Below are 16,464 nucleotides of genomic sequence, written 5' to 3' on the forward strand. Positions count from 1 at the left end.
CCACTTCCTGATTTTTTAAATGATCGAAATTGTGGCTAAATTTAAAAAATAACTTAAAAGTTATTGTTTATAGTATGTAGCCAACTAAATTCATAAACTGTATGCCAAGACTCAGATCTTCAATAATTGAAAGAGATATAAACCTCTGAAATTTATATGGTTCATTTTTGAATCTTATAAACTTCTGAAATTTATATGATTCATTTTTGGATCACTTACCCTACTTTAATATATTTCTGTAATTTGTTAGAACTATAAAAAGAAACCTTACTGTCATCTCTATTAAATTTATTGAATTTTTCTGTTAAATGTAGAATAAAGGCATAGTGAATCATGATGAGATAATTATTGTATCCTCTCTTTATCCACAATCACTTTATCCATCGTTCTTCTCCGCAGAATTTTTTTTACTCTGTCGTTTATTGTATTAAAAATTAATTTAAGCGGATAATCATTCTGTAATGATATTTCGATTATAAGTGTTAAATTTTTTGTGTGATATTCAGAATTTGAGAATAAAAGAACTCTCTGTCCGTCAAACTAATGATTACTCCTCTTTTTTGAGAGATAGGATTGGAGAAAAAATTTAAAAATCTCCCGAAAAAGCTCGGCTTGTGATATCAATCGAAACCTAATTGTTTTTCTTTAATGATGATTGTGACATTTAAGAAATTTAGCGTCACCTATTTCGAGAATAAATTGAAGGCGAGAGTGAAAAGAATTGAAGCATTCCAGAAAAGAATCAATTTTAGGAAAATGAACAGTGGCGCATAAATCGGCATATCGATAATAAAAGAGAACCTCATTGAACAACATCAAGGCGTTTCTTTCTAATTTTTACAATACCAAACTGGCAATGATGGGAGAATGGGAGAACCAATAGATGTGTCAAAGTTCCGTTTGTAGATAATATTGTTAAATATTAGGTGTTGGAATTAATTCGTAGCGTTTTTTAATGAAAGAATGTTATTTATTTCACATGAGCATTAAAAAATACATTAATGAAAGTACTTCCCATCACTTGTAAAACGCTACGAATTAATTCCAACACCTAATATAAAATAAATAAAGTCCAAAATGAAACAAACTTTCTGACTGCCATCAAAAACTCTATCATAGGTAAACTACATTTCTTTGAGATGAAATTCCAGTTTTCGTTGACACAATCTATAACGACTACAATCATGTCTATCGGGATGTCAGTAAAAAGTGACGCAATGTCTAATGTAATTCGTTTCTATGTTCATTCCTTTAAATTTGTCAACAAGTTGAAAACTATTTTTTATGTAGCTCTCCGCTTTGGAAATTGCTTCGAATATTAAAAAAGTTGTGTAAAAAAGAAGCTAATACGTACAACAAATTATCTATCGAAGATACAATAATTCTGAACGAACAGTTCGGTTTATGGATTTTCAGTAGACTCTCGGCAATAACCCATCGCTACAAAACAAGTGTTTATATTGAAAATCGTTTATATATTTGCATTCCTTCCATTTTGAAAGCAAAATTTTAAGAGTCTTTGTAAGTGTTATGATAAGATTTCGTATAGCGCGCGCATTGTATAAATCGCTCACGGGATACGGCGCGAAAGAAGATTGCGATCGTTTCCGCGCGTGCGCGAAGGAATGTCGTCTCTCGCATGATGAAAATATACAAGGTGAACCATGTCCATGATTGCACAGTAGCAGCGTGAATTTTGGATAAAATTTGATTGGCTGTTCCAGTATATCAATGCTATTATACGCAAGAAATTAACATTTGATTGGTTATTTCCAGTATTGCTATCGTCATTATGCGCAATGTTTCACCTTGTATATTTCCACCATGGTCTCTCGCTTGGCGGGACTGTGCGTAGAAACAAGCAGAGAGTAGAGCAAGATAGCGGAGAAAGCAGAGTGAATGCATCTTTATATTCCGAGCTGTACCGTACCAAAATAGAAAACCAATTATTTTTATATTTTATGAACACACGTTTTGAAATCCAAAAACTTGGCCCTTAGATTTGGCACCAACCCTTAAAGTTACAACACTAGCGACGAGGAAAAAGGAAAACTACGAAGATTACTAAGTCGTGAGTAACATCACTTACAAGAAAAATGGAGGAGATATCAGGCATACAAACCTCATTTTACATCGAATCTTTTGATAACTAGTTGACCACATTGGTTAAGCCGATTAGAAGGTGCTTTTAACCTTTGCAAAGTACTAAATGAAAAAAAAAAACCTTTTTTATTATATTATATCGACTAGCTTTTGATGTTATTTGTAACAAATGCGCACCTGACCTCTACAAACAAAATTACGATGGTTGCAAAATTACAAAAATTCTACGCTCCAGCGCCATTGGAAATTGCGAAAAATTTTAATTTTCAACAATGCCATCAACAGGAAAACGAGAGCAATTTTACAATGTACGGCAATTCTACAAAAATTAAGTATAAATTACAATTTTGGAACATTTCTCAAAACTGCATTAAGTAACCAGTTTGTTTTTGACACAAGAAGTACAAGAATTCAATCGAGACTCCTCAAATCCCGAAATTTAATCTTCGATAAAACAATCGAACTTATTACTAGTAAAAATGTCAGCGAAGGATAACTACGGATTAACTACAAGGCTTAACAGCGCTAGTATAGACGGCTGATTCAAAGAAAACGTCAGGATAAAAATCTTCATCACGAAATAATCACCAGATTAGAAGACAATCAGACCTCGATCTACATCATGAAATAATCACCAGATTAGAAGAAGACAACCGGACCTCGATCTTCACTTGCTCCTGCAATTCCTCTTTGGTGGGAGGAGTCACCAACGTTTACGTCTAAGAAGAATAATACACCGCGTAATACTCAATGTAATAAAGATATTCATTGTTACAGATGCGGAAAGGAACATCTTGCTACACAATGTACGCTAAATCGCGATATAAAATGCAGATCTTGCGGAAATCGAGGGCATCTCCAATCAGTATGCTTCAAAAATAAGAATCAAACTCGTCAATTAGAGGAAATCCTCAGTACGACATGTCAGGGTAATATTTTACAAATGGAACAAAATGAGTACCGGGAAAAATTCATCATGCAATTACAGGTAAACGGTAAAAATTTAAATTTCGAAATAGACAGCGGAGCCGCTGTGACAATTGCAAATAAATCAGAAATACTTAGAATGTTCCCAAATTCGACTATACATCCTACAAAATTACAACTTATCATTTATTGTAAAAATACTTTACAAACCGTAGGTTATATCATAGTAAATGTTAAATATAAGAATGTATAACGGAAATTAAATATTTATTTAACTAAGACCCCTTAATGAGTCATGAATGGTTACGTCAACTTTTAGGTCAATCAATACTCGAAGAAATTTCATTAAACTCGCAACTGGAAGAGGTTTTAGACTTAAGTACAAATCAGCGATTAGACATTATCTTACAAAAATACAAAAAAATTGTTGAATCTAACCTTAAGTCTATCATAAACGGAAAGCGCGACTAACCTTAAAAAAAGATACTCGTTCAATTTTTCGGAAACATCGTACAATTCCATTCAAATTACAACTGCTAATAGAGAAAGAAAAATTAGTAGTGAACGGGATCTGGGTAAAAGTAGATACATTTGAATGGGTTATTCCCATTGTTCCAATCCTAAAAAAGAAAGAAATGTTAGAATTTGTAGTGTTAGAAGACTACAACGTTACATTCAAATTTGGTAGTTGACGGTCACTTTTTACCTACGATTGATGAACTTTTTGCGATTGATGAACGATGGCTGGCGGGACAACCTTTTCATAAATTGATCTTACACAAGCTTACTTACAATTAGAGGTTAGAGAAGATCAACACTTTTTAACATTAAATATACATCAGAAATTATACAAACCCACTACCCCATAACCTCTACCCACAGATTAATATACGGAATAGCGTCCGCACCAGCAATTTGGTAGCAAGAAATAAAGAATTTATTAAGACATATTCCAGAAGTTACAGTCTTCCTTGACGACATCAAGATTATAGGTCATCAAGAAATGAGACAAAACATTTAAATAGATTAGAAGCAGTTTTCAAACGATTAGGGGAAAGGGGGGTAAAATGACAACTTTAAGATTTGTCGATTTTTCCTAATTTCTGTAACGAGGTAAAGAGACTGATTTATTTTTTTCAAGTTCACTACAGTCTTAATTATCATTTGTAAAACTTATAAAGTTGTTAAATAAATTACAATTCTTTAAAATTTAATTTTTTTTAAAACATCAATTTCATCATCTTGCCCCCATATATGGATAAGATGACGAAAGGTCAATTTAAGTTAAAAATATCTTTTTTAAGAGTAAAAAAAGATTTATTATGATATATTTATATTATTTTAATATATTATAAAAAGTTTTAGAGAAAAATATAACATAAATATAAACAAAATAAAATCTTTATATAATTTATGAAAATAAAATTATTGAAACAATAACATTAACATAATTATATTTATGTATTATACTGTAATTACGTAATGAATTTATTAATAAAATATACTGTGTGTAATCAAAAATAAAATAAGATTTAAATAAAATTATTAAAAAACATTAAAACTAAACTTGGATATCACAATTATATCACATGAAATCTAATAACTTAATATCAGAAAAATATTTATAATTAGCTTTATTTTTAAGTAGATATTTTATATGAGACAAACGAAAGTTATATTATAAAATATAAATATTAATTTTTTATTGTGATATTATGAAAGTATTATGAAAAACTATGTAACATACAAGAACAATGTGTACATATTATATACAATAATTCTTCTCTTCTTCATAGGAATGTCTGTATTAGTCATATTGATTGTATTGTGCGAAGAAAGATTTGAACCATGAGCATCAAATTATTTATTATTTCAGTTGCGTAGTCACGCGTGAGTACATAACCTATAATGAGAGCTTTGTCTCTATGAGAGCTTACCCATACACGACATTCATCTTTTTTTTTTACTCACAGTTTTTACATATATTTTACATATATTTTCATTTAATTAATAAAACCATTGTAATGCGAAAAATAAAAAAATATTAATATGTTATTCGCTTTTAGTTATACAATATTGCAATTTTATTTAAAAAAAGAAAGTATTTATTATAATTATGTCATTCCTTATATACAAATACTGCAAAATTACAAGTGAATGCATCCAAAACACATCTTTCTTAATGTATTATCTATTTTTGTAGTCGGATTGAATTAAAATTATAAGAGATTGTGCATTATTATTTAAAACCTTTAATGAGTTAAACATCTGCTTTTTATCTATTATTATCTTTAAAAAATTAACAATTCATTATCTTACCCTCTTCGTCATCTTATCCCCCCCCTTTCCACATGAATATGATATTAAAGTAAATTTAAAGAAAAGTAATTTTTTCGCGGATAAGATTGAATATTGTGGCTACATCATAGATCGATTTACATCATGATTTACATCATGAAATACACAAAGATAAAAAGAAAATGGAAGCAATACAAATGATGTCAACGCCTAAAAACGTATCCCAAGTTAGAGCATTTATAGGGTTCGTAACTTATTACAGTCATTAAAAATCTCAGCGAAAAGCTCCTACATCCATTAAACAAATTACTACGTAAAGGAACCCCTTTTCAATGGACCCAGGAATGCGATACCGCTTTCCAAAAAGCGAAAGAAGCCTTCCAAAGTAATGAAGTATTAACATACTACAATCCCAAATTATCCTTATTGCTGACCACGAACACTAGTTCTTATGAAGCAGTTCTTTCTCATGACCCCGATGGATCAGAAAGAGCGATACAATATGCTTCGTATATCTTAACTACTACACAAAGAAAATATGCTCAGATTGACAAAGAAGTTTACAGCATAATTTTCGGTATTAAAAAGTTTCATCAATATTTGTATAGAAATAAATTTATACTTTACACCGATCATAGGCCGATATGCACCATCTAGAAACTTATACAGCGCAACACATATGCAATACTATGTATTATATCTACTCGGTTTAATTACACAATCAAGTACAAAAATATAAAATTACATTGTAATGCAGATTGTTTATCTAGGTTGCCGTTGTAAAACCAGAACGATGTGAATAGTGGACGTAGTGGATGCTTACCAGAACACATAGTTCAATCCTTACCTGTAACATTTAAAGAGTGGTAGCTACTAAGCGGGATACGCAGTTACATTAAATTTTAGAAGCTTTACAAAGCGGAAAAGAAATTAGCAAAGAATACAAATTACATAATGACGAAATAGAATACAGCTTACAACAGGGAATCATTTTTCGCGAATATCAAAATGTAATAATATCAAAAGTATTACGAAAGAAAGTATTCCAAGAATTACACAGTGCACATTTTGCTTTATTACTAAAATGAAAATGTTAGCACGTAGTTATGTATGGTGACCTGGTATAGACCATGTAGAATAAATCACTAAAAATTGCTCAGAATGCAATGCAAACAAAAATAATCCCCCCAAAATTAAATACATTTGGGAACCCGCTACCGTTCGAGTGTATATACATCGATTTCATTGGACCGTTCAAAAACCATAATTTTTTAATATTAGTAGACGCGTACATGAAATGGCCCGAAGTATATGTAGTAAAAGATATTATATAGATACAACGAAGATAACAGTTAAGAAATGTTGTGAAACTTTTTCAAGGTTTGGACTTCCGATGCAAATAATATCGGATAATGGCTGTACTTTTATATCTTCTTAATTTCAAAATTTCCTATAATAACATTAAGCATAAATTAATAACACCTTACAATCCCGAACGAACAAGAACGGTTTGAACATTTTGTACAAACCTTGAAGAAATCCTTTCTTAGTCTAAATACACTCAACATAGATGTAGCGTTACAACGTTTGATGCATCACCCCACATTGTACAACAAAAGTCTCACCCGCTAAAATTATGTTTAATAGGAAAATGAGATGCTCGTTGGATCTTATGAAACCGAGAAACAATGGAGATAACAATATACAGACGCATAAGGGTAAAAAGTAAAAGAAGGGGAGAGAGTGAGTTGCCTAAATTACTTACGAGGAGGTAAATAGTTTTTTGGCAAAATGATCAAGCGTTTAGAAAAACTATATTATTCAATAAAATTGGATGATGGTTGAATTTGGAAACATCACATAAATCAGATACGACTGATTGGAGAACACACCCCTCCACGTTTTACTACAAACAGAACGGATGAAAATAGTTACATGAACTATAATTCATTTGAACAAGATAGTGAGGAACTGTAACGTCAAATCATTGTAAGCACTCCTTCCGACATAACGCAAATACGTAGATCTAATAGAATTAAAGCATCCTACAAAGATACGGCATTATGTAACACATTAAATTCGTCATACATCGATCATACCTAGTAAGGATAGAGTATTTTTTTATTTCGTCTTATTTCTTTTGTTTAAGGAAGAGAGGTTATAGCGATATTTCGTATAGCGCGCGCATTATATAAGGCGTTGCGATCGTTCCTACGCGTGCGCGGAGAAATGTCGTCTGTCGTTTGGCGGGACTGTGCGTGGAAATAAGCAGAGAGTAGAGCAAAATGGCGGAGAATGCGGAATGAGTGCGTCTTTGCGTTCCGAGTTGTACTGATCCCAAAATAGAAAGCCGATTACTTTTATATTTTATGAATACACGTTTTGAAATCCAAAAATTTGGCATATTGGATTTAACACCTACATACATTCCAATCCTTAAAGTTACAATAAGTTTTTTCATAGGAAAATCCTTTTTGGTTACTTCATATGTTTCTTTGGTCTGAAGCATTTCATTAACCTTTTTAACAACATAAGTGTCTAGAGCTACCGTGACATTGTCCTTGTCTACATGAGTAAGAATGATATTAGGATGCGATGATTAAACACTTTTCTGTTTCTGTTTCTAATTCTATTAATTTTTTGTCTGTAGATGATGTAACAAGAAGAGAAATAACTATATTGTTTAGAATTGAAATCGAGTGATTTGTGATGTCTATCTTTTTATTTACGGATACTATTTACGGATACATTCTATACTTTTTATGCATTCAAAGATAATGTTTCTCTTATTTTTATTGGGAAATATAAAATTCTCTTCTAGGTGTAAAAAGCATGAAATGCCATTGGAAATAATACTGAAGATAAATTTACAAACCACTTATTTCTGACCGAAGAAATGGAAGGGAAAATCTTAGGTATAAAGAAGGAATTAGAAGTCAGGTCAAAAGTTAAAGAAGAAGAATCTTTTTTTATCTTTTGCCGAGGTAGGGAGTGTAACAGAATTATAGGAGTTAATTACTAGTGAGGAAATATAGATGTGTTTTTTCTTATGTTATACAAATTGTTGTTAATATCACATTGTATTATTGAAGATATTTTCGTTCACGTTATGCAAGTTTGTGACAATGTTATAGTCATATTCAATTGGCTTGATGTTGTTATTGTTCTGTTTCTTTTGTTTCCTGGATAACTATTCAATTTTTGCTTCAATTCTTTTCTTTTCCTTAATGAAAAAAGGAAAACAAGATTTTTGTATGTTAAGAAATTCAATGAGTTTTATGTGACACTTCATGCTGTCAATATCTGCTCACCGCTCCGCTCTGATTTCGTCTTCTTGCTCAATTTCTGCGTTTTCTCTTGTGAAAAGTGCTGCCTTTACTTATTAGTTCGCTACACATTTTTCGTTTTATTATAGTTTTATTATAGCATTGATGATTATTACAACACTTCAGTTTTATCTTCTAATTTATTATTTTTAATGTTTTCGTGAATGCTAGTCGGCGAGCGGAATATTTCTGTGAGTGTGTGACACGATCTTTCTGCGTTTCGTTATTTTATTTGCGTTTATACTGCGTTAGTTGTGTGCTTTTCATTACATTCTTGTAATATTTTATCATTGTGTAATAATTTCTATAATCACGTCATAATTTTATGATCAAATATAGCCGTTATATCGTTATTGTTTGTTCGTCATTCGTTTCTATCTTTCTTTAAAGAACAGGTACAGATATAAATAATTATTTTGTTTTGCTGCATGCCTTTGTTATGCGATCCTACGCGTAAACACATTCTCTTACTATGTCTAATTTCGTGTACTTTAGCATGAGTCAGTCAACATATACTAAATGTAAACTCTTTATTTCGTAAGCGCTCTTGCGCTTTCTGTGACGCTGACAATAGTTTGCGATGATTGCGTTCTTGTTGTTGCAATTGGGGGTGGGCTGTCGTTTCCTCTACTTGGAGCTGCTGCTTCCTCCTCGGCTGGTTGCGTCTCGCCGCCTTTTCTCTTATCTCTACCTGACGAAAATAACGGAATGCCTGTATCGTTCTTCTCAGATGTCTTCTGATGTCTCATCGGCTCTTTCTGCAATTAAGTCCTCTACTCTATAAATACTATATCCATTTCCTCTTTGGAGTACAGAATTACTCGTATTGAGTCAGGACTTAGTCTTCTAGATTGTCTTGAGTCCATTCTGGAGACATTTAATGCTAGGATGATAGAGTTCGATGGGGTGCTTCAACGTCTCGGAGATGTCGAAGGTGCGACGAGTTGACTGGCGGCGGCGACGGATGGCCTATTTGCCGATCTGGTTGCTATGGGTGCAAGGCAGGTCCTTGAAGAGTGCTTCACTAGGCTGGAGGGGGAGATGCGTGCTGATCTTGCGATTTCTGCTGGTGGTTCTCATGCCGTGCCGGATGGACTGTCTGCTAGTTTTGAGCGCATAATCAATGAGCAGAGAGATCATGAACTCATCGTATTCAATCTACCAAAGGTCTCTTCAGAGAATTGCACTAAGACTATAATAAGAGTTTTATCCTTCCTTGATGTCTCGGTGTCTTCATCGGAGATTGCTCGTGCCTTCAGGATTCTTAGCAGGAATTCATCCTCGTCTCCACTTATTGTAAAATTTACGACAATTGCAAGACGCATGAGCTAATCACCAGGGCTCGTCAGAAGAGCGAACTGAATACATCTGATATCTGCGACTCCTGGCCAATAGGATCTCTATTTGCGAGCGGGCTACAGCGTCTGAGCGGCGCACTTTTACTGAGATTCGTCGACTGGCGGTGACGCATGGTGTTGGGCGTATTTGGATACATAGGGGGATCACATATTTTCACATCAAGGATAATATGCTCTCGTATTGTCTCGTGTTGTTGTTGTGCACCTCCCCGGATTAACTTCTCTCTATTCTCAAATCCGTTTCACCCCCGTCCGCTCCCTCTTATCCCGCTTCTGTGTCCCCGCCTCTTGCATCCAGTGGAGGTGATTTGCAGATCCGTATCAATTTTCAAATTCAGAGACAGATGTCTCTCGCAATGGCAGACTGCGTTTTACATATTAACATTAGGTTGCTCGTTCCGCATGTTGCGTTGGTTAGAAACGTTATCGCCTTCCACTGTTTAGATGTTCTGGCCGTCGGGGAGACTTGGTTGTGGAATTCGATCGACTCTGGATCCATCGACATTGATAACTACGTGATCGTTCGCTCAGACAGATTCATGGGTCGCTGTGGGGGCGGTGTCGCACTACATATCGATGAGTCTCTCCAATTTCTTCTCCTCAATCGGCTTTGGCGTCCCACTGGTCTCACACTGACATTGTTGCTGTGTCTCTCCGTCTTGCTCGCGGTCGGGTGACAATCGTCTGCGTATATCTCCTTCCCGGTGTATCACTTTCTGACTTGCATTTTATAGAGTCATACCTATCATATGCGGCATGTATAATCGACGCGATTGTATGCCGAGGAGATTTCAATGTCGACATGTTTCGATCAAATTGATTATAACGCCAAACTGTTACTCAATATGGCGTCGCTGTTTTCTCTTAGACAATTGATGCTCCAACTCGCTTAATATGTAATTCGGCAACCATCTTGGATCTTATTTTTGTCTTGTCGAGTATTAATGTAGTTGAGTGCGGAGTCAGCAATGCAATCAGTGTGAGTGACCATCTTACCATCCACGATTATTCCGCGACCACATCATCCTGATCGTGTGTTTTTTTCGCGTAACATTCATGCAATTAGGCCTGAGGACATCGAGTATGAGCTGGGACTGATAGACTGGCCTCCTTTATATGCGGCGTCGCATGTTGATGAGATGGTCTCTCACTTTACTACCTCTCTTATTGCAATTTTTTACCGACTTGATTACTTGTAAGCGTGCGTCTCCCCCCCCCCCCCCCGCACCGTGACTGAATGGTGCAGTCCGATAATTCATCAAAAGCTCAAATCATTGAGCTGAAGAGAGTGCCTTTCTTAGATAGGGATCGATCTCAGTCTCCTGCGGACTGGCAGCGCTACAAGAGTTCACGACGTGAATATTGCTGTTCGTTGTGAGAAAAAGTCCTTCCTCTCTACCTCCCTTACAACTGATTCTTCGCTTCAATTCTAGAGAAATCTCCGTGCCCTTGGTTTTTAAGCGCATTCGTCTGACTTCCGCTGGGCCTTTGGATTTCTCCAGTCGCATGCTCTTACTGTGCCTTCCTCGATATCTTGATCTGCTTCTCTATATGTTAAATTTCTCCCTTTCTCACAGTACTTTTCCCTCCTTCTGGAAACATTTAATTGTTCTTGCTATTCCTAAAACTAATAATCCCTCTTCTCCTTCAGCTTTTCGCTCTATCTTGCTCCCTCCTTTCCTCTCAAAGCTGCTTGAGTGGCTCTCTATCTGCTTCTCATAATTTAATGTCTTTATCTCAAATTTTAATATCCTTTCTTCCTGTCAGTCTGGTTTTCGTCGATCGCACAGCACGACGACGGAATTGCTTCACATCCCTGACGTCGTGCTTCGACAATAGTCGCCTTACTTTCATCGTTGCGCTAGACTTCACAAAAGCTTTTGATATCGTCAATTTACCTACTTTTAGTCAAACTCAAGTTATACGGTCTTTCTCATTCTGCTCTCTCGCTAATCTGCTCGTTCCTTAAAAAAAAAAAATCGCACGCAGGTCCTCATATATAATCCTTATTCTCTTTTCTTCTCTACTTGTGCCGTTCTCTGGTGTTCCCCAAAATTCCATTCTCGGATCCTTACTCTTTAATATTTTTGTCTCTGATTTGTCTAATGTTTCTCTGTCCTTTGAGCTCTTCATGTATGCAAATAACGTAATTCTTCTCAAATTCTTTCACCCATTCGATGCTTTAGCAACCTGTTTTGCTTTGAATACAGACTTAAAATCTATTTCCAAATAGTCTACTAATAATGCCTTACATCTAAATCCTTTTAAATCATCCTTGCTGTCGGTTCCTCAACATTGTTATCCCGTATTCAGTCCTTCAATATTTTTCTTAATTCTATTTCAATTCTTCGCTCCTCCTCTATTAAGATTCTTGGTGTATATTTGATTCTTCATGGTCATTCGAGTCACACATGGCCGTCAAGTGTCGGACTGCTTATGCTCATTTACGTTTTCTTTATCTCCTTCGCCACATCCTTTCCTGCTCTCAAAAACTCTTCACTTCTCAATTACTTGCTATTTCTCTATTTGATTACGCTACGCTCTAGCTCTTAACCAACATGTTCTAAATCGTATATAGTGTGTCCAAAATTCTTGTCTCCGCTTCTCCTACTGCGTCCATAAATACGACCATATATCTCCATATTACTAGAGATCTAGCTGGCTTAAGATTTGGCAACGTTTTATTCTCCACCTATGCTGTCTTGTATTTTCTCTTCTTCGCTCCAATACTCCTCTATATCTGCGATGTCTCCTTCCTTGAACTCTGAACATCATTCCTCTTTTAACTCTCTCATCAGATATCAAGATTACTTATCCTTTCCCATATATCGGTCCACTAAGTTCCGTGCTGCTTTCTCTTTCACCTCTGTTAAATATTTTAATTCCCTTCTTGATTAAATAAAAACTTCTCCCTCTCTGTCCTTCTTTCGTTCCGCTGCCTCGCGTTTCATCGCGTCACTCACAGCATTTAAATGAGATTGATGTAATTGATGTGTATGAGCGAGTATGTATGTGAGTGTATATGTGTATGTATAATTTTAGCTATTGGTTTACCTCTTATTGCATTGTTGTCTTATTCTGTTTTTGTTACTGATAGGCTTTGTAACAGCAATTTTGCTGACGCCTAACCATTTGCAAGCTACTATTGTCTATTGTATTTATGTTTATGTTAACTATAATCTATTATATCATATTTTATGTCTATTACTCTGTTAAAGTGTAATCTTTCACATAAAGCTTTGCAATAAACTATTAGGTGTTGGAATTAATTCGTAGCGTTTTTTAATGAAAGAATGTTATTTATTTCACATGAGCATTAAAAAATACATTAATGAAAGTACTTCCCATCACTTGTAAAATGCTACGAATTAATTCCAACACCTAATAAATTAAATTTATCATAAATCTTTATAGGAAAAAAATTAAGTAAACTATTAACAAGATGAGAAATCTTATTTTTAATTATTATGTATAGTTAATATAATTATAGCTATAGTACTATAACCATAAAAATAAAATACCTGAGCTGAATAAGGCCCAGCACTAAATAAAACCCACTTTTAAATTTATTATTTTAAAACTCGCTTGCAATATATGCTTAGAAGATGTATCATAGGAAGTAAATAAAAAGAGATTAAAGAATTGGAATTGTTAACAACACGTTTGTTGAACACAACAAAAACTTGTATATACACTGAAAAAGAAATCTTAATTTCAAAGAAATATTTCTTTGCTTGTATTCAAAAAAATGATTTCTTTGGATCAATGAAAATTTCTTTGATTTTAAGATATTTTTTTTCAGTGTATGAGCCATTTTTATAACATTCCGCTGCAAAATTTACCAATATATGAATTGATTACGGTTCTCTGATCGTGAGCAATAAAATCGAAGACACGAAATCAACCGAGACATCTTAATAATTTCATTTGGAGATGTTGTGCTGACGCGGGGATAGTTTTCAAGGATCAGAAATAAAGCAAAATCAGCAACAAATTAGCACAAAAAGAATATGTGTAATTTTTTAATTTGTTTAAATTTTTTTAAATAGCTGTGCTAACTTTAGCATAGCCGTTGTTTTCTCGGAATTTGCTGGAGCAACAAAATCAGGAATTGAGCAACAAATTAACAACAAAAAAGCACTAAATTTCTGTGTATGTTTTATTCGATTGCTGAAGTGGCTGTATCAGCTTAATAGACGTGGACAACCAAAATATTTTTTTCTCCAAAATGATTATACCAAATGTTGAGTGTTTCTGTACTGTATGTAGAGACACTCTGTATGTAGTTATTTGAATCATTTTTTATGATTTCAACCATTTTTATGATAATAATAGTTATAATTATAATCATTTTCAGTTACTTATTATGTATATTAGTTGATAAAACTATGCATATAGTTATTATTACTAATACTATAGTAATAATATCATAATTATATTATGCAATTATTATTATTATACTATGTAATTATTGTTAGAAATACGTTTGTTACAAATATGTTTACCAAACAGTTTTTTCTCAATATATAGCTATAACTTAATTTATACTTTTTTATAAATAATAATTAATTTAATTGCTATATTTTGATAATTACTTTATGTCAAACTTATTTGTTAACACATGAGCTAACGAACATGAAGTGTTCAATGAACAATCATTTATTATTATTCATGATTGGAATACACGATATCTTTATTCTTGATTATCATATTTTACATTAGGAATTAAGCTAGAATTTTTATATAAATACGTCTTAATATTGATTCCTTTATTTTTTATTTCCAATATATTAACGTATTACAAATAATATAACGTATAATCAAGTACTTAGTATAATAAATAAAACAATTTAATAATATTACATATGTATAAACTTTTTATATTTAAAACAACAACACAAAAAATGTTTTAAAATTAGCAGAAAAGTAACTTTTTAAGTAACTATGTACTTTTCAGAATCGATCATGTGTAACTGTATATAATTACTTTTATAGAAGAACTTTCCAATTCTATTAATATCTAAATATCAAATATTTAAATCTTAACTTCATATTGTCCTATTAATTATTTTTAATGAAATAACGATTTCCTATACAGCTCTTACATACTTATATATCATAAAGTATTACAGAGTATCGATTTAAAATTCATATATTAATGTAACTTCTCGAAACGTTCAAAAAAAAAAATTCGTATTGATGATAACAATTGTAAAAGTTTTATATGTAGAACTAATGTAATTGAATAATATAGTTGAATAAACTATTTATTAAATATTTTACAGCTATTGTAACTACAAAATAATTTATTTAATTATGTACATACATCAGTGTACTCATTAATTATTTACAGAAGGGGATTTTCATTTAAGTTGATTTTTTTGAAAAATTTTTTTTATGAAAATAATGTTTTATTTTTTTAATTTTATTTTTTAGTAATAGTTAATTTTTTTATAAAGTCAATACATTTGAATTCTGAAATACTTCATTTTATTATATTAAAAAAAAATGTAATATTACAGTTTTCTTTTTTAATTAAATTCGATTGAAAATTACTCCACGCCTGCTATCTCTCTTCAAACATATCTCCGTTGGCAGAATATCTTCCCTGCAAGTCATCTGAAATACAAAATATTATAATTTGACAGCTTTTGATTTTATATACATATAGTTAATGAAGGGATAGATAAAAAAATAATTTAAAAAATGACGGTTTGTCACATAAAAGTCATCGACTTCGTTCTAAAAATTGGCTGAGTTTTTTACAATAAAAGTAAAAATATATAATGATTTATTTTTCTCTTTCGTCAAACCATAACTATTCAAATTTTTATATTTCGGATGATCTGGAAAGAAAATATCTTGCCAACCAGTGACGGAAATATTCCATGTTTAAAGAGAACTGGCAAGCGTAATTTTTTCGAATTTAATTTTAAAAAACTGTAATTATAAACAATACAAAAAGATAAATATTGTAGGCTAATGAGAGTCAACAACGCAATAATTGCGCCGTTTATCGTTGCTGACTCTAATTAGCCTATATTTATCTTTTTGTATTGTTTAAAATTTGAGAGTCCTATACAATATAATTGTTACTGTAATTATACATTTAAACACAGTAAAACAATATTCCAGAACAATATTCCAAATGTATGGACTTTATACTTTTGCCAAAAAAAAATTTCCCAAAAATTTAATTTATGTTTTTACCCAAAAAATAAAAATTTCTCCTTAATTCTTTATATAAAACTCGTATAGTTGTCACACTGAGAAAAATGTCCTGATTAAACCAACAAAATAATCCAGCAATAATGGCGTTTTAGTGAATCAAATATAGAATTTCTGGTTTAATAATCAAAAATTTTGTCTCTTTCAGTCTCATCAAAATATCATTCTTGTTAACACATTTTGTTCAGCTATTTATAATTACCATGATCATCACTGTGTTTTTC

The 16,464-nt window shown here is 32.6% G+C and overlaps 1 protein-coding gene across 2 annotated transcripts in view; it reads left to right on the plus strand.

Annotated features, from left to right (window-relative positions):
- The window catches only part of L (zinc finger protein Lobe), an 84,481-nt gene that overhangs the window by 46,912 nt on the left and 21,105 nt on the right, over positions 1 to 16,464 (plus strand). The window contains exon 1 of one of the 2 annotated variants that reach the window (XM_087412655.1): positions 2,914 to 3,091. The exons of the other annotated variant lie outside the window; for it this stretch is intronic. Within the exon in view, the coding sequence (XP_087268781.1) occupies positions 3,057 to 3,091 (35 nt within the window). The 5' untranslated portion in view covers positions 2,914 to 3,056. Of the gene's footprint in view, positions 1 to 2,913; positions 3,092 to 16,464 lie in introns of those variants that run through there. 2 annotated transcript variants of the gene reach the window in all.

The sequence above is a fragment of the Acromyrmex echinatior genome, chromosome 13 (genome assembly GCF_024713525.1).
Source record: "Acromyrmex echinatior isolate Ae372 chromosome 13, ASM2471352v2, whole genome shotgun sequence".
Classification (NCBI taxonomy): Eukaryota; Metazoa; Arthropoda; class Insecta; order Hymenoptera; family Formicidae; genus Acromyrmex; species Acromyrmex echinatior.